Source organism: Ruditapes philippinarum, unplaced genomic scaffold (genome assembly GCF_026571515.1).
Source record: "Ruditapes philippinarum isolate M1 unplaced genomic scaffold, ASM2657151v2 ctg1165_1_1_1_1, whole genome shotgun sequence".
In the NCBI taxonomy this organism is placed as follows: Eukaryota; Metazoa; Mollusca; class Bivalvia; order Venerida; family Veneridae; genus Ruditapes; species Ruditapes philippinarum.
The window spans coordinates 40,965-67,473 of record NW_026866458.1 but is presented as its reverse complement, the minus strand read 5'-3'; the positions used below and the strand labels follow the sequence as shown (position 1 = coordinate 67,473).

At 30.8% G+C, this 26,509-nt stretch overlaps 1 protein-coding gene across 1 annotated transcript in view; it reads left to right on the top strand.

Moving 5' to 3' along the window:
- LOC132732560 (E3 ubiquitin-protein ligase rnf213-alpha-like) overlaps positions 1 to 9,687 on the top strand; it is a gene marked incomplete at its 5' end in the record, with an annotated part of 76,693 nt that extends 67,006 nt beyond the window's left edge. Inside the window, 4 exons of the mRNA XM_060719041.1 lie at positions 275 to 466; positions 1,545 to 1,643; positions 3,383 to 3,582; positions 4,529 to 9,687. Of these exons, the coding sequence (XP_060575024.1) occupies positions 275 to 466; positions 1,545 to 1,643; positions 3,383 to 3,582; positions 4,529 to 4,694 (657 nt within the window). The remainder of the gene's footprint in view (positions 1 to 274; positions 467 to 1,544; positions 1,644 to 3,382; positions 3,583 to 4,528) is intronic.
- Between the last annotated feature and the right edge of the window lie 16,822 nt (positions 9,688 to 26,509).

Sequence of the window (26,509 nt, the reverse complement as noted above, 5' to 3'; positions counted from 1 at the left end):
AAATGGTTATGTGTTAAAATCTGGAATTGTCTTAGATTAAAGATTAAATGAAGGGTCAATCAAAATGAAGTCGTTTATTTTAATTTTCCAAATAGTGTAAGGCTTGATTAAATGCTTATTCTGGAGTGGTGTGTTAATTGCATTAAGTAGTAATTTTAGTTAAATGCCTTCATCTGTCTAAGTAGATACAATTGTACTGGCTTTCCCATCATTATTTAACTTAACCAAAAAGTAACTTCTGTTTAAAATTTGAAAATATATTATACATTTCTAGTCTCCTTTATCGGCTGCCGTGAAGACTCAAGTATCAGGGGAAATAAAATCGTACACAGATATTTGTGATTCTCTTGTAAATATGGACATTGTGATATCTTTCCTCAAATCAACAGGGGGAAAACAAGACCAAAATCTGCATACTTTTATGTCAGATATTCTACGGATGGGCACGTCGATCGCAAGTCGCACGGTAATTTGTTTTTCAATGTCTTTCAATTGAAATTGTTAAGCACATTAACAAATTATCTTAATGAAAACGTTTTTCTTAAAATTGTCAAATGTTAATACTTAGTTCCATTTACTTAATGCTAAACTTATATTCCAGACGATTGTTTTAGCATACTTTGGATATCGTGTCTTATGGTTCTTTCATTTCACCGTGAAATCGCAAGAAAATCTGATATTTTTCAATTTTCAAGGCGTTGTAAAATTCATTGCTACGGAGCTTTCATTGCGTTCTATTGCAATTGGTCCGAGTTTTTGTCAGCAAACACATCGGCATCCCATATTTGGTTTAACGGCGGTCAATATGCGCTTTCAGTGCCGATAGATTTTTGCAATTTGAACATCTCGGCTATTATCAATAATAACATAGGAGTTAATACGGATTTAAAGTAATTCTATCACGTTTTATATGTAAACAAAAACAGAGGCTGTGTGTAATCTTTAATAATGTATAACGAATGTATCTATTGACATTCAAATAAAAAAGAAGACTAAGTCGGTGAAATTATAATTGAATTTATGTCTGTCTGACAATCACAATCAAACTGATGGCCTATTATAGAACCAAATTCGATATTAAAGTAGTCTTCAACTCCTTGCATTAAACTACTATCTGTTAACACGATTAGTTTCTTAGTGTAGATTAGACCAAAATACCGTATTCGTATTGTGTAATCTTACTATTGTGTTCGATGTTCTTATCCGAAATTTTACAAAAAGGGGCAGAAAATAGAGTTTGAAATTTTGTCAAAGACAAAGCGACATCTCAGAAAAAGCCCAGCAAATCTTACTCTGTGCTAACAAAACGCTGAACACGTCGTTGGTCGGTGTTCTATGTAATGTAAACCGCCTACAAGTGATACCAATGTTTTTCTGCAAGAATGATTACTTTGCGTTCTAAATAATAAATGGTCACAAAAGAGCCATATTTAATAGATTATAGCAAATAGGCACAGTATATTCATTATTATTTGTGTTTAATAGCCGTATAAATATTTGAATTCTAAATATCAACTTTTTGTAAAGTATGTATTCTATTTTAGGCGCAGCAGGTATGCGAGTTTCAACATTGTAAATCGATGTGGCTACATCTGACACTTCTGAAATCAAAGATGATGGTTGACAACAACAAAGCTTTGTCGGTAATGATAAAAGAACTGTCTTTATCCAGTTTATATAAATATTGAACTTAATACTTACTTTGAACGAAAAAGCGATTAAGTATGTCGATCAAAGATGATGTTTGTCCTTTGGTGAAGCTTTGGTTCGACTTTTTCTTGATTCCTTCTTTTTATGACCCGGGTATATAGTGATTGAGTCGTCCGTCCGGCTATCGTACGAAGTCAACCTTAACCGGAAGGTTGGATTTATCTTAAGTTCTACCTATACCAAGGGCTTCATAATGTAGACACTAACTTATCAATACAAAGTGTATGGTCTTGGCAAGTGACATAACTATGGCTTCCTTTTTTATTTATTGCCTTTTTAGGCACTTTGAAAATAGATATGGTTAGCCTACACCAGCAAGTTAAATATATTCAATGTTCTATCAGTAATTATGGCTTCATAATTTCCACTCTTATTTATTCATACAAAGTACATGTTGTCGCTAATTTATATAACTGGGTCATTCATATGTCAGTCATTTCCCTCTTTACCACGTTGTAAATAGGGCCTTGTATGGTTAATATTATTCTATTCCGGCAAGTATGATTCAGATTTAAAATATCACATAATTATTTCATATATTTCATGATATCTTCCATATTTGGTTGATGGATACCTTCAATTGTCCTCGTACTTTTTGTTAAGTCAGGGGTCAAGGTCACTGGTGTAAAAGATAAATGTTATACATATTTGCTCATACAGCCTTTGATTTTGAATAAATGTCTTTCATGTTTAATACTGGCATGCCTAGGAACGTCCTCTTCATTCGCCTTTAGTTATGGGTCATTTTTGGTCCAGGTCACCAATGCCAAAAATATTTTTACACTTTTACAGGTGTAACTAACTCTTTTGTCAAATGTCCTTTATATCTTTTACGTATATTTACATAATAAATGAATACTTTTTATCCAAAGTTGTATATTTGGCAAAATTTGAAAAACCGTCTACCTTTGGAAGAGAGAGGTTTAAGTTAGGTCAATGTCACCAGTGCAAATACTAGATTTCTTTACATTTGTTCATACAGCCTTTATTGATTGGCCAATATTTTTATATTCTGTTGTATGATATCATGGATGGTCTCCTTACTTTTTGGATTGGTCATTTGGATCAACGTCATCAGTGATAAAAATAGATGTAAAGACGTTTGCCCATACAGCCTCTATTTTTCGATAGTTGACTATCATATTTTATAGGAAGATAACTGGCATGGCTTTCTTCTTTTAGATTGAAAAAAGGGGTCAGTGGCTCAAAGTCAATAATGACAGAAAAGATTCTAAACATTTGCTTGTACAGTTTTAATCTATTGATGATATTTCCATATTTCGAAGGAACATACTTAGGTGTTCTAGTGTTGATAGTCACAAGGTCAAGGTCACTTTTGCTAACAATAGATTTTTTACACTTTCTATTCAGCCCTTGTAATTCCTTTTTACAATTGTCTCAAGTTTAGAAGTAACATATCTCAGGTGGTCCTTAAAGTTTGGGTCTGGGCCTGGAGCATTGTGTTTAACAAACTCGTTCTCCTATTGAACTCTAAATTTTGAAGAATTGTGTCATCTTGTGTCAAATTACAAACAGCAATGTTTGAATGTTTGTGTACATACTAATATACGTATATTTTCATAATAAATACATATGTGTGTGTACATACTCATAGACGTATATTTGCATAATAAATAAATATATTTTTAATTTGATTTTTTTCATATGTAAGTCAATATTTGAGAGCGTGCAAGCTTCTTACCATAACAATTTGACGCCAGAAATGGACAAAGAACTTGTTACTTTCTTGAGAGAGTATACAGTTGAGAAACTTACTCCTTTTGTGGAAATATTGCATGAATATATACTCATACATCTGGCTGTTGAGGACAACACTAATGATGAAGACTATATGGATATCAAGGATAAATTGTAAGACATTGAACACATCTTGTTCCTTTATTTTAATTAAAATTCGTATAGATAACATGTAAGCCATCAATTTTATTATTTTGAAATTGAACCACGGTATAGCTGCTCTAATTATCCCCCGTCACAGGCTTATGGAAATAGATTTGGCGATATTCTTCTGTACATCTGTCTGGTTGTACATACAATACTTTATTATCTTCATTTCGCCTATAATCGTAGTAAAACAGAGGAAAACAACATAAACCACAAGTTTATGTGGTATGTTTATTTGAGAAATGCCACTTAAGATAAAAGGATATGCCTGTTAAAGATGAATGAAATGCCCATAAATGTGGTAACACCAGTAGAAGTGCAGTAACAACTTTTGTCAATTTTTAAATGGTTGTCATTTGTAACTTTTTCATGCTTTATTATGTCTAAGGCATTTCTAAAAATATCGGATGTGTTACAAAAGGATACATCTCACAGACAAAGTGCAGCGTTAAGAAGAATTCCTCTCCATTGCATGATATTAGAGATGATGTTCTTTTTTTATTTCTCAAATCAAAGTTTATAGTGATACAGTTGTCTGAATTTAAATTATGGACTTGAAAGATGCGTTATTCATTGTCAACGTCTGGCCAAATGATTTTTAGCAGGAGATCCGAAATCAATCCGGCACACCTGTTTAATCGACGACTTTTTCATTTAGAATTTTATATGTTAAGTAATTGCAACATTGTCAATTTAGATAGAATCTCTTTCCTTTTTTGTCTCCTGTATTTTCAGTTCCGAGTAGATTTTGCCTTATTATCCAAAACACATGTCTATAAAATACGGAGCCGATGAGGCGTTTAAATACACTGTTCTTTTTGAAGACCCATACGAACACCCATTACCGGACATTTTGCCACACAATTATCTTTATCTATTTGTTATGTTCAATCGTTTTTTTCTTGTCTTCAAGATTGCGTGACTACTTGTACGTATACATTGAAGAGTTGGACATTGAAGAAGGTACAGATATTGTACCTGACTTACCTCCGGTGGTTTTGAACATGCATAGTCTTCCACTATGGATATTGGCGTATAATGTTCTCCGTGAGAAACAAACAGGTGATAGGAGAGTTTAATTTGAATGAAAAAAATCATTCAATGAGGTAAACTCTTGACGCTAAAGACAGACAATTGTTTGACATTGATTTTTCAGTTGATCTTTTCTTACCTAAATATGATTTCAATTCAATGGATGATTTTTCGAAAATTAAAATATGCTGATTATGTAATGTGTTTTAATATATATATTTTAGATATTACTCATATTTCTGAATAAATGATGATGATGTGAAATAACTAGTTGAGAATGTCTGCTTACTGAGTTGTAAAGATATTTTATGTCGTTTGTTTCAATATCTATTCAACTGTAACTTGAGTACACATGTTGGTTGCAAAATACGCAAAATAGTATCAGTTATAATCTTTTGACTTTGTAGAAATATTATAACATGCATATTTGTAAATATTTTAGTTATGTTGACATAGCGAATCTTTCTGTATGTTTTTCCTAAATCATAATGAAATGTATATATTTGTGTTGCATATTTACACTTTATGCCGTGATTATATTTAAATGGTGAGCATGTATGCCTTCATTTTTGTTTGCTGTTTAATTTGAGGGTAGTTTTTCTGAAATTCGAAAATTTTCTATCTATTGAAATTAAATCTTTCAGTATGGCCGATATTTACCAATGATTTTTTAACTGATGTTCACCACATTACATGTAAATGCATGCCCTGGCAAGTGTGTGTGTTTAAAAATATGTATTGTTATCTTTATACATAATAAAGCAAAAGGGAACCTGTGTCGATGTGAATGTAGGTAAATTTGAAGAGTTTCTAGATACTTTTTTATTATGGTGTTGGTGTTTAGTGTTTAGATACTGAGTATTGAAATGAATGAGGATGCTGTGTCTTTGTAATTGAAATCACTACATTAGACTGGTTGCTATTTTGATAGATATCCTATGCATCTTTGAAAATACATTGGTGTTTATCTCATGTTAATGTTATGATATCATTTCTTGTTTTGTTATCAATATGTATGATTCTTAACGTTTCGATTTATCTTTATGTTATTGTTTTTATCTTTTAATCATTATGAAATATCATTATAGTTGTCTGACTTCACAAAATTCCTGAACCCTTTTTATTGCAATCATGTTTTCATCAGACAGTTGTTGTTAAACTTGCAGATATCAAAATGTGTTTGTCAAGAGAAACGTTGCCGTGCGATCTAGTAAATTTCTATGTAATATAAATATTTCAGTGTGGCCGATGTTTGCCAATCATGTTTGAAATATTTAACGCTGACTTAAGGCTATAATTTTGTTTTAATACCTGTCTGAATCTTTATGCTATATGTAACTTCATCATTTTGTTTAAGAAAGGTTAATTCATCTTTAATGTTAACATGATTATGTTGTTATTATTTAGATGTTGTAGATTTCATACGTAAACATAATGATGTGTCCACTAGTAAAGAATGACTAGGCTTTTAATATATTTTACCATCTCATGTGTGTCACATAATTATCACGCAAAAACGTGTAAAATTTCAAATTGAATCTTCTATATGTTACGGTTCTGGAACTAGATTCGTATAACATGCATCTTTGCAAAATATGCCGGATATTTTCCTCTCATATTTGATTGAGTTTATGTTGTTTTTATATACCATAATGAAAAACATTTTGTGTTGCATGTTCACATTTAATGACCTTGTTCTATTACGCGTTATCGTATAATGCTTTTTTTATCCAACTGTAAACGTGTGTTTATCTTGAGGACCTCTATTGAGACTGAATGTTCGAGTATGGCCGATATTTGATAATTGATGTTTGAACTTCTATTCAACGCATAGAACGTATGATTTAACACTATTAAAATGAGCTGGTCAGAGGATGATGTTTGAGGGGATTAAATGTTAACATAATTATTATTGATAAATGTTTGAAATTTGTTTTTTGAATTAACAGAGAAATAAGTACATGCATTGTATGTGAGTATTTATATAGGCTTTTGAATGCTTTCCTATGACAATTAGATGAACGAACAATTGTTTAGAGGGGATTGAATGTTAACATTATTATTATTGATATATGTTGCATAGAACTTTTGAGATTTGTTTTTTTAATTAACAGAGAAAGTAATACATGTATTGTATGTCAGTATTTATATAGGCATTTGAATGCATTCCTATGACAATTAGATGAACGAACAATTGTTTTAAGGGGATTAAATGTTAACACTATTATCATTGATATTTGTTTCATAGAATTCTGTGAATTTTGTTCTCGAATTTACAGAGTAATCAGTGAATGCATTATAAGTTAGTATTCATGTAGGCATTTGAATGCATTCCTATGACAATTAAATGAACAAACAATTGTTTAGAGGAGAATGCCAACTCGTCAATATTTTTTTATTATTGTAAGAAAAAATCTTGCAACAGAACCGATGTTTACCAAATGAAAAACAACGAAGGCACATTTATTTGTGACTCTGGTCAGTGTTAGCGATTGCTAAGGTGAGATTGCTTTTTTAAATTAATTTTATCATTTAATGATAGTTTTTCATTTAATTATAGGTTATTGAGAATGTCGTTGGGCTGCAATCATGTTGTTTTGTTGGCTTTGCAAATGTTAATGTTTTCGATATGAACCATATGAAGGATAACAGTTTTTTCAAATTGCTAGGGAAACACATACATTGGCAATATCAAATCCATAAAGAAAAAGATAAAAATTTGTTTGTGCAGAAAATTAATAATTTGCAGTTCTTTTTTACTTTTGTACTTTTTGCATTAATAACAAATGTGTTTAATCAAGTTTGACATTATCCTGTACATATTTTATTAGTAACCATTATTGTATATATACATGTAATTGTATGTTAAAAACGAGTTTTATTATCTTTATATATGTAAAAGGGAAAGTAAACTTGTCTTGAGGGGAACGTCGTTCACCGCGGCAAAATCTCTTACTATATAAAAGAAAATCTGCCAGCAGAACCGATGTTTGCCAAATGAAGGACATCTTTACTTGTAACTCTTTTTTATAAAATACTGATAACTTTATCAATAACTATAGCACCATATTAGATAGAAGTATATTTTGCTAAACAAAAAATTACAAGTTTGTTTGTCCAAAATAATGTTGTATTGAGGAAAATTTTATTTGACTTAGCAAAACATCTAAAATATTGTCAGAGGAAATATGTCAATGTTCTCGATATTTGCAAAATGAATGAAACACTCTATTAAATTGCTAGGTAAAAACCTAGCATTGACAATATTCAGTCTATAAAGAAAGTGATTTTGGAAATAACATTTTTTTAAAAGAAGATTATTTACATTATGCCCTTTGCTACTTAAAAAATAATAACAAATCTGTGTAAAGAGATTTGAAAAGATTATATACATCTATTGTTAGTAAGCATTAATGTATATACATGTAGTTGTGTGTTTAAAAGAGATTGTTTGTGTAAATGCTTATTAAAGGGAAGTAAACTTGTCTTGAGGGGAATGTCGTTCACCGCGGCAAGATCCTTTACTATCTAAAAGAAAATCTGTCGCAGAACCGATGTTTGTCAAATGAAGGACACCTTTACTTGTGATACTATTGATTTTATTTTACTGATATTTTAGCGATACCAAAGGCGCTTTATCAGTTGGAGGTTTGTTATACAAAAGTAAATGTAGTTGACAATCTCGTTTGACTGAAATAATGTTGTCTTGAGGAAAATACTGGTTGAATTGATAAGATATATAAATATCGTTTGACGAAAACTGTCAATGTTTCGGTATTTGCCAAATGAAGGACAACACTGTTTTAAATTGATAGTTTAAAATGTCATTGGAAATTTCAAACCGTTATAAAAGAAATAGTAACCTGTTTCTTGTTTTTTCTTTTTGTTTGTTTTGTTTTGTTTTTCTCATAAATAGATTTTTGTGCTTTTGGTCGTGTGTTTTAATTTTTTTTTAAATATTATGTATGTTAATATTTTAGTATTTAGCATTTATATATAAACATGTAATCAACAAGTATTTTTTATCTATATGCACATTTCAAGAGCGAAAATGTAAACTTGTCTTGAGGGGAATTCGAGTCAACGCGGCAAGATCTCCTACTATTTAAGAGGAAATCTGCCCACAGAACCGAAGTTTGCCAAATGAAGGACATGTTTACACGTAACTCTGATTTTATTCTTCTGATAATATTAGCTATAACTAACGCGATGAAAAAAGTTGACTCTTTAATTTTGTTTGACTGAATTGATATTGGCTTGAGTTAAATACTGATAAACCTCGCACGAATTTTAAGTATACTACATTTTCTAGCAGGACCGGTATTTACGTTTTGTTATTAGACAGACAATATTTAACTAGTTATGCAACTTATGGCAGACAAATTTGTAGCAGAAATTTTATCAACCTAGTTGTACAATTTGCAATCTATAATCATCACAAAGCTTTCCGGCAGAAAGAATGTAGTCTTGCTCTAATTGGTATGACCTCCAACTATTGTCGGAAATATTAGTTATTATTACCAATTTAATTTGCAAAATGAAGAGAAATTGTGTTATAACGTGCATTTTATATGTTGTTTTTACTTTACATTGACATGGTACAAACAAAAGAGCATTACATATACACTATTGTATACCAAATACATACATGTATCAGAATACATGTTCATACAATGATATGTCTAAAATAAACATATCTTAAATTGTAAGAGTAAAAATAAGATTATACAGCACACTATTGTATAAATATGTACATTAGCGCATATTTCGTATACAATAATGCTATCGTGGACCATATTTTGTATATTGGAGGCGAGCATTCATGACATTTGTGATAGGTATGATAAATAAATGGGAAAACTCAAAATATTTTAGTAAATGCTTTTTCATAATTCGGTAGCAGATGTCAGTGAATAAGGCATTATGAACATGTTATTCAATAGTGTACCTGTCTTATCAAAACATATATTAGATAATAGTTTTATGTTTTATTATATAATCTTTAAAGTGTAATCTTCATAATAAACATATTAGACAAAACATGTATGTCTTCTTTATGCCCTATGTCTAGCGATGTTGTTGAAGTTGTTAAATACAAATATTTGTATTTAACAAAGATATGTGAACAAAGACAATTTGTGTTCAGTAAAGAGTATCAATTTCATTTTTATAATGCAAGAGAAAAGCTTGGGGGACCGGAAAATATGTTAATCATTTATATTGAATTATAAAAGTATGACCCATTTTGAACGTCCATTATTAATACAATATAGATATTTATATGGATATCAAATATTGCTCATCAAAATAACAAATGTTTCATGTTCGAGGAAGAAACGGACCGGAAGAAACAAATTTACTAAACTATATACTCCTACGAAACAGTGTTTTATATTTATTTATGTATCAATATATCCTCTCTCTTATTTAACCCAATGTGACCATTTCAGACGATTCCTAATTACTAATCGTCTGCGAAAAAAGCTCAACATAGCTGTTCGACACTTTATCTTGATGTGATGTTTGAAAGTCAGATTTTCGTCCAAATATGCCCCTAGATATCTGATCGAATTTTGTCGTTTGATCTTATCACCACAGATGTTAATTTCATCTTTAGACAGTTTACGCAACTGAGGAGCACTTCCGAAAATTATGTGTTCAGTTTTTGAAGAATTCATTTTTAATTTATTACTGTTCATCCAATCATTTGCTTGTGTTGCGAACTCTTCTAGTTCCGCAATGGATTCGGCCTCGAGAGCGGGTGTAGGTTTGAAACATTTGCTGGCAGTATGATCGTCGGCGAAGCCGTACACGGAGATGGTAGGGGTAACAATGTCAAATATGGTCCCTGCATACGCGAGGTAGAGCCACGGCCCTAAACAGCTTCCATGGTGGACACTGCACGTAAGATCACGCGCTGAAGACATTATATTGTTCACACTTACGCGACAACTCCTGGGTCGCAGGTACGAGTCCAACCAGTCAAGTGCAACTCCACAGATACCATACTGACGATTGAGAACGTCGAGAAGGATGTCGAGGCTGAAGGCCTCGGGGCCATTATTCATTTTGCGGGCCGATTATCACCTTCCGGTCCTACTCTGCCGTGTATTAATCTCTTATTATTACACTCTTGCGCCGCGGTTACGTGATAAAAGATTATGACCCTACTATTTTAAGAGATATCACATGCTTAGTGTTCAGTCCGTTTAAAGTTGGACACTACACTTCTCTCTTTTTATAACATCTGACGGAGCAAGTGGGAGACTAAGATGTACAGATTTAAAAACCCATCGAGACTGAATTGTCTTAATTCTGGCTTGCTTTGTTGGGCCCTTGAAAGGGATTTTTTTAGTTGCTCTGTCTTCCTTTGAGACATTTAGTAATGTTATTATGATTATTGTCTTTACTGTTATATGAATCGACATGTGCATTTCTTTGTTTACTTATTTTACCCTTTGTAACCATAACATGTTACAATTGTATATGGCGGGGATTCATTTTATTTACATTGTCTCGTTTAAAAGGAACATGGTGGTGCTAAGTATGAGATTGTATGCACCATTTACCGGTTTAAACTCCCAAGCAGTGCTTATGCTGCCGACGGTTCAAAGGCGGCGCCCCTCTGTGTTCCTCAGATATTTGTGTCGTATGTCTTGTTTGTTGTCTCATACTATTATGGTGTGGTTTTTTGTCCCTTCTTGTTGTTTTCTCGTCTAGGTAAGTATCTTCACTTTGCCCCTAGTTTTGTTTTATTATTTAAATATTGCCGCCCCATTTACCAACCCCTTAAATCCCTTTACATTTGAAGACCTATTAATAGATCGTCTTCTTTAATTTCCTTGTCAGTTTCTATCATTTCCTATGATGTATTATTAAAGAAATCACCCCGTCCGTGCTTTGCCTTCTGCCCAGCTCTGTTGTTGGGTGTCTTACATGGCTCTACGAAGTATTTTAATGTTTCCTACCAGTATTGTCGCAGAAATTGAGCATACTGTATCAATAGTTACAGTTAGATATGAACACATTTTTAGTTCGTAAGCATTAAATAAAAGTATTTTACATGCAAACTGTTGGCAAATTAAATAGGTATCAGAGCTTGAAATTGAAAAAAAACCTTAGCTCATTATCCAAAGACTGGTGATTTTTAATAAGTTTGCAGCAACTCTAATCCAGCTAAATGCTTTAATATCAATACAATTGAATAAATGACATTTGCCTTTGCTGTGAAAAGCATAGAAATAGTGAAAAACAGAATCCCTAAAGAAAGCCAAACACGGCAAAATTCTTAAATGTTGCAGGCTCGGTTTGATTGAGTTTGTCTAGAGTGGCACTCGCTTCCAACTACGTATTTATAAATCTACAATTGTTTAATAAATTTGGCCAGGGTTTTCTTAATAATGGTCGGTTAGATCGATTCGATAATCACCTGCTTCTCATGACTTTATCGATTTATCTTTTAGAGATTTTTATAAGATTTAATGTTCTTGAACTATAATCAAAATGATGGTTATATTCCCTTATTTTGCCGTGATGAAGAATATACGAATATTTATTCTGACAAGAAAAGAAACAACATGGATGCAACTAACCCATATATTTGCAAACCGATTGATTTGTTTATGAAACGAACAGTCGAAGCATCAATAGCATGACATTGAACCTTGATTTGGAAGCGATGTCATAAATCGACTTTCCATGTATCATAACCTACGAATCTTTTAAACATTTTTCCATCAAGTTTCAAGTTAATTGTAATGTAATTCCAGGCCATCGGCCCAAATACACAATATAATAACAGAAAGATACATATACATCTGATTGTGTCGCAAGTTATGAAATACAAAATAGTAGCATATTCCATAATTTTTTTAAAATTGTAAACAAGGAAATAACATATTACCACAACCTTAAGAAAACCCCCCAACAATCCAAAGAAAAAATAAAAAAAAAAATAAAATTTTCCCTTTTTTTGCATGAAAAAAAAAAAAAAAAATCCTTTTTTTTTAAAACACTAACAAAAGACATTCATTAAATTCTAGAAAAAAAAAAAAATTTGAAACTAAAAATTTATCAATAAAAAATATTAAGTTTTTGGTTACATACAACAAACTTTTTTAAAGTAGGGTATATTGGTTTTCATTAAGTAAGAAATTTAAATGGTTCTAGTCTTCCTTTTACCAAAATTTAAACAGATTTTTGTGTCTTTTATACTACAAACTCGGGCAAATAAAAAAGGCATGATATTCATTTTTAATAACTAAAAAGGGTTACTATTAAAAAAAACAATTGGGCAATTCTTCTGATCTCTCAAACCCTAAGGCCCCAATTTTTATTTTAACCATAATTTTAAAATTCTAAACCCCAAAATTTCCAAAAAAATGGCACATATTAAAATTTTTAACATTTAATAAAGATTAAATGAGTTTTTACCATCTAGAAGGAATTTCGCAGACCAATTTTTGTTCCCAAACAGTCAGCAATACGTTTTTAAAAGAAATTATAAACATATTAAAATCTCCCCTATCTTTGGCTACCAAAAATAACCATAAAAACCCTATTTTTATAAAATTCGTGTACTTGTAACCCATTTTTTTCCCATTTATCTTGCAACTTTAAATATTGTAAAGCTTCTTGGGGTAACGCTCCTGGATCTGTAAAGTTTACACCCAAAATTTGAGGGATTTTTTGGAAAAATTAGATAAAGGAAGCACCAAAATTCACCTAATGCCATATATTTTAAAGGAATCGTTTTCACCTAAAAAGTACACAAATTTTAATTTTCCCCTTTTTTTCCCTTTGGGGAATACAAAACCCCAAATTTTTTCCGTTTCAGTATCGGAACTATCAGGAATCAAAAAACTTAAAGATTCTTTATTGAATTACAAATGTAATTTTATAAGTCTGATTGCAAATGTGGCTTTCTAGCCTGTCAGCTAGCCTACTTTTGGGTAGCCAAATTTTTTTGGGGTAAAAAAAGCCCATTACTTATATATCGAATTTCCTTTACTTTAGACCCATTGAATTCCATTTTCAAAATGACGTAGGACCGCCTTTCGAAATCCATTTTTTTCCGTTTTACAATTTTTACGCTTTCCAACTTACAAATTGGGAACCCCTTTATTAAATTTGGATTTTTGTACTATCCCCCCCACCAACGTCGTCTGAAAAAAAGTAAATAAAATCTGGTATACACCTGATAAATTACCGTTACATTTTCTCCAAGTGAGTTTTTAAGTCATTAAGTATAAGGAAAATACTGGGCAATTTAAACGTCTCCTTTCTCGTGCCGATGTTACACCTGATCGGACCGGAGATACGATCACATCTAATATATTTTCCCGCTATTCATTTAAAGATGGTATATAATAAATTAAACGATGTATTTTGATACTTTTGATGTTAATTTTTTCTAACTTTGAATACATTGAAATTAGAACTTTAATTAAATTTCCATTTGCACCCTTACTTAAAAATGTTATAAAATATTAATAATGTACCCAGGGGAGTCGAAATGCCTTTTTAAAGTCTATATAAAGAACATAGAATCTTACCTTGTGGCCCTTGAAATGTACTTTTGAATCATGCCTGAAGTTAAAAAATGTTATCAACAACGGAAATATCCGGATCTAAAACCAGCTTGAGCTTTCAATCAATGATATCAAAATGATTTGTCCATTTATCTAACCTTTTTCCTTAATAATGTTCGAAATATTTTGTAAATAACAATCCATTACATGAATATCCCTCTGTAAGGGAGGGTTTTTTCTATGCCTTTTTAATAAAACTAACTTTGACACCATGCGGGGAAATTACCTTTATCATTTTAGAAAAATCTACAAAAAAATGGGGTATAAAAAAGTATTTTTTAGAATCGGCCTTATCCCGTTTTTCCTTTGACATTTTCCTACATTTTAGTCTGAAATTGATTTTTGTTATTATTCAACTGTAACTTCAAATTAAAAATTTTGTCTGTTATTTCATCATTTTGAAAAATCTTTTACTGTTTTTTTAATTCAAAACGGAATTTTTTTCTTGAAATAGTAACTGTTCAAAAAATTTAGCCGGGCAATTGCCTTTTTTCAAAAATCATCTTTTTTTTGTATCGGAACCAGATTTAACTTAGGGACCAAAATTTCCTTCGGGTTTATTTTCTGAATTTTATAAGCTTATTTCTATTTTTCGATAGATTTCCGATTAGTTTCTTATTACGACAGGTTTTTTTGAAAATGCCTCTTAGAAACTTTATATAATCGTAATTACGACATTGTTTGTTTAAACCTAAATTGACTTATAAAATATTTTTATGTTTCTGTTACTTCTGTTGACACTTCATTCATCCCCCATTTTGGTTGATTACACTGCTTTTTTCGTAAAGCAAACATTGACTGTGCGTAGCAGACGAAACGGTACTTTCTATCAATGACGAAATTGCATCGTTTATATCATTTTCTATTTTTTGGGGAATTACATCTCTGGATTTAGCTAATTTTCTATTGAAATATCTAAAAAAAAGTATCCTTGAACTTCTCCTTTATTAAATTTTCAATCAGAAGTAGTATTTTGATTGAGGTAATATTGACACCAGGCTCGAAAATAGATTCAAACTTGAGTTTTGAAAAGGGAAAAGGGCCCTTTTATCGCCATTCATGTTTAAAGGGATAATTAGGAAAAAAAGTTTTTGTTGATACAATAGAAGTCAAACCACACTACCATCATTTTTACACATTTAAAAAAAGCCCCCTTTTTTCATTCCCACATCTTCCATTCACTATATGCATGTTTTGTACAAAAATTCAACTAAAAAATTTACCCAAAATTTTTATATCGAAAATTTATCCTTTTTGTTTTTATGTAAATCAAAACAATCGATTATAGCACTTTTTTCTGACAAAAAACTAAGTTACAAACGGGAGATAAAACACAAACTACTGCGGGGATTAAAAAACGCCCCCAATATATAAAAAGCAATAGGAAAATCATGTTAAATTTTAAAAATGGTATCTAATATGCAAAGCCAGTGTTTTTAGTATTTTTACGAAAAACTGTTATCCTTCAGGGGAAATATACGTTTTAACAATAAAAATTTTTATTACTCAAAAAGCACCCCTTTAATAGTTAAAACCCCACACTCCCAAAATTTATGCTTTAATTCGTGATATCAGTTTTTAAGTCCCCGTGATTTTCCTTAACAAAAACACTTTACCCGACTATTTTAAAACATTTTTGTGTTTCTATTTAAAACAAACAAAACAAAAAACCCGGGAAAAACTTCAATTTATTATTAAAAATTCCCATTTTTTAATAACCAATAATGCAAAATCATTTAAATTTAAATTTTTAAGAAATACTTTTTATGTTTTTTTAGACCCGCAATTTTTATCAAAATTTTTAAAATTTTTAAAAGTTTTCTGGATCTTTATTGGGGTGGGCCTAAACCTAAGGGACAGTTTTGCGTTTCTTGGCGCGCGTTTTTGTAACCTTTTTAATAACCCCTCTCCTTTTCTATGGAAATTTGGTTCCCGGGTTTCCCCGGGATACTATGATATAACTGTCTTTTTTTTCCTCGTCAATCCGTCACGGGATTTTTAAAATAATTTATTTTAGTTCATCGAAGCTTTTCTGTCCGTTTTTTCCCGCGGTTTTTAGGCTTTTCCTGTTCTCGCTTTTAATTTTACCGGGCCGGAAACCTCGTACACCCGGGAGACTTTTTTTAAAACGTTTTGGCCATTTGGATATTCCCGTCTTTAAAAACGGAATTAACAAACTACTTTTTTTTCGAACGGACCAACATGTCCACCAATTTTGAATCCCATATAGGGATTTTAGATCGGATTTTAAAGAAATATCTAAAATTTCGCTCCGTTTCGCTCCATGATTTGTTTAAAGACCCTTTAAAACCCATAATCTATATTGTTCCTTTTAGAAGACCTTCTAATTTTTCCCTTTTTCTTTTTTATTTTAAACAATTTTTACCAAGTCTTTTATTCTCTTCTTTTAGGATTATTTTTGCCTTTTTTTATTAATTTTTTTTAACATCTATTTTTTTTTAAAAAAAAAATCATTTTGTACCTTTTTCCCCTTTCCCCTAAATATTTAAGTATTCTCACATTGGGGACAAATTGGGGGTTTAGGTTTAGAATCGATTTTTCATTTTTGGTTTTTTTGTTTTTGGGTTTAAATTTAAACAGAAGGTGAATTTGAGGAAATAAAAGGGCTGTGTTTTTTGGGTTTGTGGCGATGAAACGGACTTTTCCATTTCCCTTTTCCCGGGACCGGATTCTTTTCTTATTTTCCAATAAAAATTTAATTTAAAAAACCAATTTCAGCACACCTAACCTTAAATTTAAAGGGTCACATTTTAAAATAATCACTTTTTTATCCATGTATCCAGAAGGGGGGTGTTAAAAAAGTTTTGAATAATGGTTTCCCGTAAAAATTCCCTTTTCAATTTGCCCCGAAATTCAAGATCTTTTTGTTAGGTTTTCCGATAAACAAATGAGAAAAATTTCATTGAACCCAAAATGGGTTTAAAAGTTTTTGGTTTATTTTTTATATTTACTGTTACATTTTGGTTTATTTTTACATGTAAATATAAACGTAGTAAAAAATTTGGGTTTCGGGGGAATACATAAAAGTCCCGGTGTAGTTTTGGTTTAATCCCTGGAAGATTCTAAATTTAAGGGGAAATTAGTCCTTGGAAAAATAGTGTTTAAAAAGGGCCACTGTGTACAGGTTTTTCAAAGCATTCACCGATGGTTTGGTTTTAAGTCAAAGACAAAAACCTTTCGGGCCCGGGACCTCAAAACAGAAATCACTTCCAAAAAACATTCTCCCTTGAAAAAAAACCCTAATAAAAAAGGATGATGCTGGTACAGGGTACGTGAAAAGCTTATTTTTTTTTTTTTCCAAAAATTTTATCAAGGGGGTTTCCCCATTCGACCTTTTCAAACCAAAAGGAATTTTAATTTTAAGAAATTTTTGTGCCAGAGGGGACCCCATCCCCCTGCCCGAGGCCCAAAAAAAAGGAAAAGAGTGGTTTTCGAAAGAAAAATTGAAAAAAATTCAAAAATCCCCGATTAAAGGGAAAAAATAAATAAATTTATTAGGGGAAACCGAAACAGGGACTACTTTTTTGAGCCCGAGAGCAAAAAACAACAACCCAAATGGCCCCCGAAAGGGGACCGGGCAAACCCACCATTGCCTAAAAGGACAAGGGGCGCTAAAAAAGTGTGTTTTGGGGTTTTTTAATTTGCAAGGCCTGTGGTAAAAGTTCCCGTTCCGGGGGGGAAAAATTTCCCACTGGAAATTTCTACCGGGAAAAGTTTTTGAAACGGCCCAAGGGCTTTTTTGAAAATGGGTCCCCCCAAAATGGTTTAAGAGGGTTGTACCTCATTCATGAATAACGCTTCATCTCATAAATTTTAAATATATTTACAAAGGGTTCATCGGGGAAAAAAAAAATTTGTTAACGTGAAGCCCCCCCTTATTTTTCCCGATCTAAGCCGTGCGACTTTTTCCTCTTCCCAAATCAAAAAACGGCGTTACGCTTTCACGCGGGCGCGTTTGAAGTGGGGCTCTACCATTGCCTTTTGGGTATCCCCGGGGAACTACTCTGAGGGCTTTCCGGAGGTGGTTAGATCAAATTTCCCGAAAGTGTATTGGGGCCAGGGAAAAACTTTTTTTTGGGGGGAATTAAAATAAAAAAAAAAAGATATATATTTTTTGTTTTAAATTTTTCTTTGCTACAGTCTCAAAAATTTTTGAAACCCCCCCTATCATGTACCCCGACATTTTTTGGCATAAAAAACCCCTCCCAACCCGGAGCACGATAAAAACACTTATTTCAAACCCCCCTATTAAAAAATTTCCCAAAATTTTTCGACTAAATTTAGAAAAAAAAACGCCCGGGCCAAAACCCAGTGACAAGTGCCTCTCTATCGTTAAATATTTTTTGGAAAATAAAAACAATAACTTCGGTTTTTTTTGGACTATGTCCCACAAAATTGCCCCAATCTTTTAATTTTTTTAAAAAAGGTTTTTGGGACTGTGTGCTTGTATAAATCAAGATAACCCAAATTTTCACCCAAATGTTTCCCCAAAGCTTATCCCCGGGCCCCAGGATATTCAAAAAAAGAACCTTTACACGAAACAAGTTGATGTTTTGGCATGTGATACTTTAAAAAGTTTAAAAACGGTTTAAAAAATCTGTAGTCAACTTTTTCAGACCGGGCAGATTTTCCATGGTGTTCCCTTTTTTGTTTTGAGGCAACTTAAAAAATTTTAAAAAATTTTTTAAAAAATTTCTTTTGTAAAGCAACCAAAATAAACCATTTTTTAAAAGGGTTTGAAAACCCATATTTGTCTCGGTAGCGGAATTTTAGTTTTTTCAAAGTAAAGTTCTTTCCTGCCAGCCTGACAAAATAAATAAAGTTTAAAATTTTTAAGGGAATCTGAAGTTGAATATAAAAAGGGGCAAAAAAATGTCAAAATAAAGATAATTGAATCAAATTACGCCTTTTACCCGGGGGTTTTTAAAAAAATTTAAAATATTTTATTTTAGGCCTATTTAAATTCTAATTTATGTAATTATGGGCACTTAGACATTGTCTGTTATTTAGGGTACAGAAAGCAAAATAAACTGTCCGTTATGGTTTGGTTGAAGACTGTATGTCTAGGACTCGAATAGCGGCCTCCCAATATTTAATCCTGTGAAAATGTAAAACCTTTTCCCTCATAAAAAATAATGCAGAACAAAAATTATAGTTCCTATAAGAATAGTTCCTTTTGATCCTAACAAAACAAGTAAAAACGATATAAAATTAAACTAGGCGTTAATAGCTATGGTATGACTTTCAACAATATTAGCAGTCATCGTTACTTATATTGCATATCTTTCATAATTTTATTTCTAGTCGCGAATGGGTTTATGTCATTCAACGTTGCAGGTTAATCATCAGCACCAGTATATGCTACAGTTCTAAAAGGATATGATTTGCAAAAAGCTTTACAGCTGTCAACAGGTTAAATCTATACACTCATTTGAATACTTACTTCAGGAAAAATACATTAACGAATCACCCTTTACTTCTTATAAAGTATATACGAACAATATTCCGCCAATTGCCAAGACTGCCCTCGTACCTTGATGCATTTTAGTTAGATTCAAGTACTGTAACAGATAAATGCTTTTTTTCATCTGTTACGATAGAGGTATCGAACAGGAACATGGTGTTCACATATTATAATAGTTTGACTATCGCTTACTTAAAACAAATCAATAATTTGGATGCATTGAAAAGGACTGAACTTGTATTTGATTTAGATACCTTAATAGACTCATATTGGGGAAACTTGTATAATTATACCAGTTACGCTTGTAATTTAAACATAACCATGACGATTTTTGTTACATTCAGTTGCAAGAATAACATGGAGCTTGTCTCTTTTGAAGTACATTATTGTTATGTCAATTGATAATATCATGCACGAGAAACACAGACCATTTCTCTTCTTAGTGAAATACATTTTATATAATTTGTATCCTATCTCTTTCAGATAGTGAGGACCTGATCTCAAAGATATTATAGATAAATGCAGGCGACCGTATCTCTACCGGCGACATTTTACGTCATAAATGGTTTCATAAAAAGCCAAAGGAAACTAGATGACGGTGTCAACATAAATTAAACATTCATAATATTCACACTGCAGCATTAAACATGATCTACGCATTTTAAACATGACGCTAGCATATTAAATTAAGAATTTGTCAGGCAGCATTAAAAATAACATGTTTTATGTCACATGTTAAAAGAAATACTGTTATAGATAAGCTAAATTTTAAGAATAACTGCATATGTACATATGATAAAAAAAACTGTTTTAGAGATAAATTAAGTGGTATTTTTTATAGTTATTATACATATATAAATAGTCACTAGAAGCGGTCGCTAAAGGCAATTAAAAGTAACTAATAAGTTCATAAGCTTAAGACATCTGAGCATGGTATTATTAAAATATATATATATATATATATTATATATATATATATATATATATATATATATATATATATAGTATATATATATTATATATATATATATATTATATATATATATATATATATATTATATAGTAAAAATAAACTCGTAAATTCCATGATGATTTAATCCTTCATTAATAGTCATAATGTATTAATCTTAAAAAGAATATAGTGTTTCAATAAGATACACGAACGAAAAATATGTGCAGCAAAATAATGTTGTTATAATAATAATAATAATAATAATAATAATAATAATAATAATAATAATAATAATAATGATAATAATAATAATGAAATAATTATAATTACTGCCATTAATATACAAAGAAGTAGATACTTATCTTTATATTATATTTATTTTGAAACACTGACCGTTTCATATACTTGTATATCCACGCGTACTGGAAGGTTTATCCAGTGCAAACAAAACTATGTACTAATATGTATAAAATATTTTCATTTACATATTGGTATTGTAATAAAAACTGTTTATGTTTTTTACAAACATGCTAAGTGTTATTCGTGTATTTCACCGTAATATGAAATATATCAATATTCTTATAATTTCATTACTCGGACATATTTGTCCATTTCATATTTGAACTATTATGACACTCGAAACTTATCACTTTACGATGTAATTACAAAATCTGTAAAGTTATAACAAATGCTTGCACATTTCAAAAACTAACAATGGAGAAAAGTAGTTTCAGTCTGTTTCAAATCCTTAGCTGTTTATTGATATGAAACATTGTTTTTTTTATTTGCCGGTGGTCTGTTAACTTACTGACGAATGTGTAAAAGGAAGTTTGAAGCCGGTAAAGTAATTTATTCAGATAAATAATACATGTATACAAAATAAAAAGTTTTGTAATCAGTTTGAATAAATGTGCATTTCTTACTCATTTCAAGTATATAATTACTTAAGATTTTCCAGCAAAACTCGGCGCTTACCAACTATTATCGTTTAAAAGGGTGATAATCGTATCTCAAGCATATTATTCATTTGTTGTTCAATTGCCTCCTTTTTACCGTCACATCAAGCGCGATAGATTTTCGATGTCGCGGGCTATAATGTAGATAAGTAGATTGCGATGATATCACACAATATGTTATTTTTTGTTAATTTATATCTAGACTTAACTTTAAAAAAGACATCAACAGTCAGATTGAATGCCATTGTACAAATAGTTTAAAAACACGAACAAATTGAGAATCATTTAGCACAGAACAAAATAATAAAAATGAATAACACACCGTCACAACTGAACTGGCAGTCTGTATAAGGTGTGTGGCCTGACAACTCCCCCTTCCTGAAATGACAAATATGAGAAATTCAGACATGTATGAGAGAGGACTTATTGAAACTTCACAGTAAATTTGTGAAAGACGTCTGAATTATATAGGCTTAAATTGCAATCAATTAGCAATAAAAAAAATTCTACACAAACGTGTACTAACATATAACAAAATTACGATGTCTCGTTTTGTAAAATGTCACCAACACATCATCTAAAAGAAGATCTCACTACAAAACTATAACGAAAAAACAGACATTTGCATTGCCAATTTGGTACGTAATACTCCTTGGGGCCAATTCTGCACTAATTTCCAATTTAGTGCCGCCTCGTAATGACTTTCTAAAGTGTTATGTAAAGTGAAGTTGTCAAAGCAATCAATATTAGAGGACAACATCCCTTTGTTAAAAGATTATGCTTATCCGTTTAATTGTCGCCTAATCGATGCTGAGACTAGGAATATGTAGTAACATTGACTTATTACTTCTTTTTACTTTGTATAATGAGCTTTTCTATTATTTACAATGTAGCTCTCACTGTAACAACTAATTCTAACTTGATCACAACGAAAACATGGATAAATTTTGTTATAATAAACGTAATGGACTTAACAACAACATATCTTTCTTTCGTATAGTCTGAAAAGTTAATTCATGCTTGAAAAAAAAATCGAGAACGTCTTCCTTACATATTTTCCATCTTATATATTACAATGTAAATATATATTGTTTATTTTAATTGTTTAATAACACTCATGCAATGTTCTTAAATTCTTGTTTATTGTAGCAAGTAATGTAATCTGAACATTACAAAGCATTGATTTGTACGATGAGAACTAATCTTATGTCAGTAACCAATTAAATCATTTTGATAACGCTTACGCAATTCCGTTATTCTAAAGAAAAGGATTTGCCTGTGCATTTTCCATAAAAGGCTTTAGCAGGGACAACAGAAATGCTAATCTTAAATTTGCCGTATACTTGATGTTTGTGTTGCAACAAATATTTACTTGTTTTCTACGATCATTAATTCCAATATATTTCAGATCGCTAAAGTCGATGCTAGGGAGAGCTGTGAGAGATTTTGCATTATTTTGGTATTCAGGAATATGTTCACATTAACCTGTCAAATTATTCACATCTTTTCATTCTTTGTAAAGGGCTAACATAAGTTTTATAACGCATATAAAATCGTTTTATTTAACATGCTGGATGCTTATCACAATGGACTTTTAAAAAGAAATCACGAAACATTCTTGATATTAAAAAATTTAGTTTGAAATAATATAGGCATACCCTTAAATCAGCAATGTTCTTCTTTTTAGTAATGAAACTTATGAGAATTAAGTACTTCAAGACATCTTACAGTTGTTCATCATTCCCTTAGAACAACGTAAGCATCTTCTCTTAGTAATTTAGAAACTGTTTGGTTATTCATAGCTCAATGAACTAACGTTATTGTTTAGTAAGAATTCTAAAATTGCAGAGCACATCATTAGAAAATAAGTAGTTACATTGTACCAATCATATTTTGGAAAAAAACACTAGATCATACAATGTATATCATATATTTAGTAGCTATATTCGGAACTTTATGCCGTAGTATTGTTCTTTATACTAATTGACATAATTTCCATTGATAAATGTTTTAGTTTTCCAAGACTTGTCAGACAACAGATTTTGTGACAACTATGCTATTGCAAACTATTTATATCGGAACGAAATTTAAAAACTCTTTAATCATTTTAAAGAACTAATTAAAAAAATTTAGAAATATACAATCAGAAAAGACATGTCAAAATACAAATTGTAGTATCATTTGGTCAAATGCCTACACATCTAGACATATAAATATTTCACTAAATTATTTCATTCCAGAAATATTGAAAGCGTTTCAGTTGAGTCTGGAAAATGGTTACGGTATGTTTATGAATTATAACGCACTATAATTTCGTTACTCAACATTTGTAACAAGCATATTTGATTCTTCTTTAAGGGAACGGAAACAAAACCATACGTATTCAAACAAACATGTAGTTATTGGATGTACTTAGGAATATTCAAAATGGCTAAACAATGGTAATATCATACACTAGGGAACACCAGGCGCCAAGCTTACAAGGATAATGATAGAGTCACCTGTTGTTTGCATGGTTAAAGCATTTCCAAACTATAAAAGATCATATAATGTTATTGAATGTAAGTTTTATTTAATGACACTCATTCAGATTGTCGATTTTATAAAGGATGAAGACACATCTTTTTTATAGAGAAAGCACATATTAAAAGTGAATACAAAGATTCAGTATTAGAAGCACCGACAGTTAAATGTTTGGCAATGATTTGTCTATCTTTACCAAAGACAAAGTTGCAAGTTTAAAGATGTTATCTTCTCGGTATGCTCATGACCTTATAGCATACATTGATTCGCATCAGAAGAAAAGAAAAGCAAAACGTCGATAATATTTGCCTTGATTATAGATTATACATTTTCAACGTCTTGAAGTATGTGAAGAGCTGAAAGAAGTTAAAATGGATTGTTCTAAACTTATAATTGAGCCACCTAGATTACTTAATATCACTATAATTAAATATGTGATTTTTGTAGAAAAATGTCATTTTATGTTAACAAACTATAATCATTGTGAAAAAATGGTATTGGAAAAGGTATGTACTTTGTGAATCTTTCTTATTTCAAAACTACCTCCGTGTTCTGTATTATGGATAAATGTGTTTTGAAATAAGTATCTAGTTAACTGGCATTATTATAATCGAAGACAGTGCTCTACAAAATCTATCATATTTTCATATTTGATTGTGTTTCGTGAAATTGACTTTCCTGATTAAATGTTTTTATTATATAATAAGAATTATTAATTGCTGTCCTAAAAGAACTAACTGATATGAATGTGCTAGTTGATTTTTTACCAATGTATGATGCATTACATTAATTGTTTGCAAGACATAAAATTGGCTGATAAACTTAAGGATTAGAACATTTGTTATGTAATCTATGATATGATAAATATGGTATGAAATAAATAAAGGAAACTGATTTGGCTTTTACTGTGATTACAGCTTCAAGTCTATTAAATGTTTACAATAACAACAAACGAATATAATACATGTAGTGAAAATGTTACTCGTGGCTTTCATGTTTCACCCCTCGCCCTTCCTGAAATGTAGAATATATATGAGAAGTTCAGAAATGAATGAGAGAGGACTTATTGAAACATCACAGTAAAATTGTAAATGACGTCTGAATTATATATACGTTAATTACAATAACTCAGAAATGTTGCAAAAAATCAAAATCAACGTGTACTTACATATTACAAAATTACAATGTCTCGTAATGTTTTGTACAAATGTCACTAAAATGTTATCTAAAAGAAGCTATCACAACAAAACTATGACATGACGAGAAAACAGACATTTTCATTGCCAATTTGGAAAGTAATGCTCTTAGGGCCAATTCGGCACTAATTTTAAAGTCTCGTAATGACTTTACAAAATGTTACGTTAAGCAAAGTTGCCAAAGCAATCAATATTGAAGTATAAAAGGACATTATCCCTGTGTGAAATGATAGTGTTTATTCGTTAAATTGTCGCGTCGTTGATGATGAGACGAATAGAATATGTAGTAAAATCGACTTATTACTTCTTTTTACTTTGTACAATGAACTTTCCTGTTATTTCCAATGCAGTTATCACCGTTACAACTAATTCTAACTTGATTGTCTCGCAAACATGGATTTATTTTGTTATAATAAACGTAATGGATTCTACAACTCTATATTTTTTCTTTCGTACAAAAATAAATTTTATGCTTAAAAAAAATTCCAGCATGTCTTTATAATATATTTTTCATGTTAGCTGTAAGAAAACCAATTGTTAAACACATATCATACAATGCTCTTTAAGTTCCTTATACTTTTAGCAAGTAATCTGTGCATTATAAAACTTGTTAATTTGAAGAAACCCAACAGCAACCAAAAAAAAATAAATTAAACTTTTTCCCACTTTTCCCGGCCCATTCTAAAAAAAAAGGGCAAAAATTTTTAAAACAAAGGGAAAAAATGTTTTTAACACGGAAAAACAACATTGTTTTATTTTAATTTTTAAACCTTTAACTTGTTTGTCGGGTTTCAACATACTTTTTTTTGGGTTGTCTACGTTTCATTTTTTTAAATTTAATACACTTTGCAAAAAGTCGATGCGGGGGAAAAGGTTTGGGGAGAGTTTTTTTGCATTATTTTGGTATTCAGAAATTTTAAATGCTTTTAACCTCCCAAAATTATCTACATCTTTACTTTCTTTGTAAAGGGCAAACATAAGTTTTATAACGCGTATAAAATCGTTTTATTTAACATGTTGGATGCTTATCACAAGAAGAGAATTGCGCTGAAATTATCAATCATAAAAGTAGCAAAAATGTAAACAAAGTAATATTTTGACTTCCATACAAAATTTTTAATCACCATTAATTTACAAATTGCAAAAAAAGCGACAGGAGC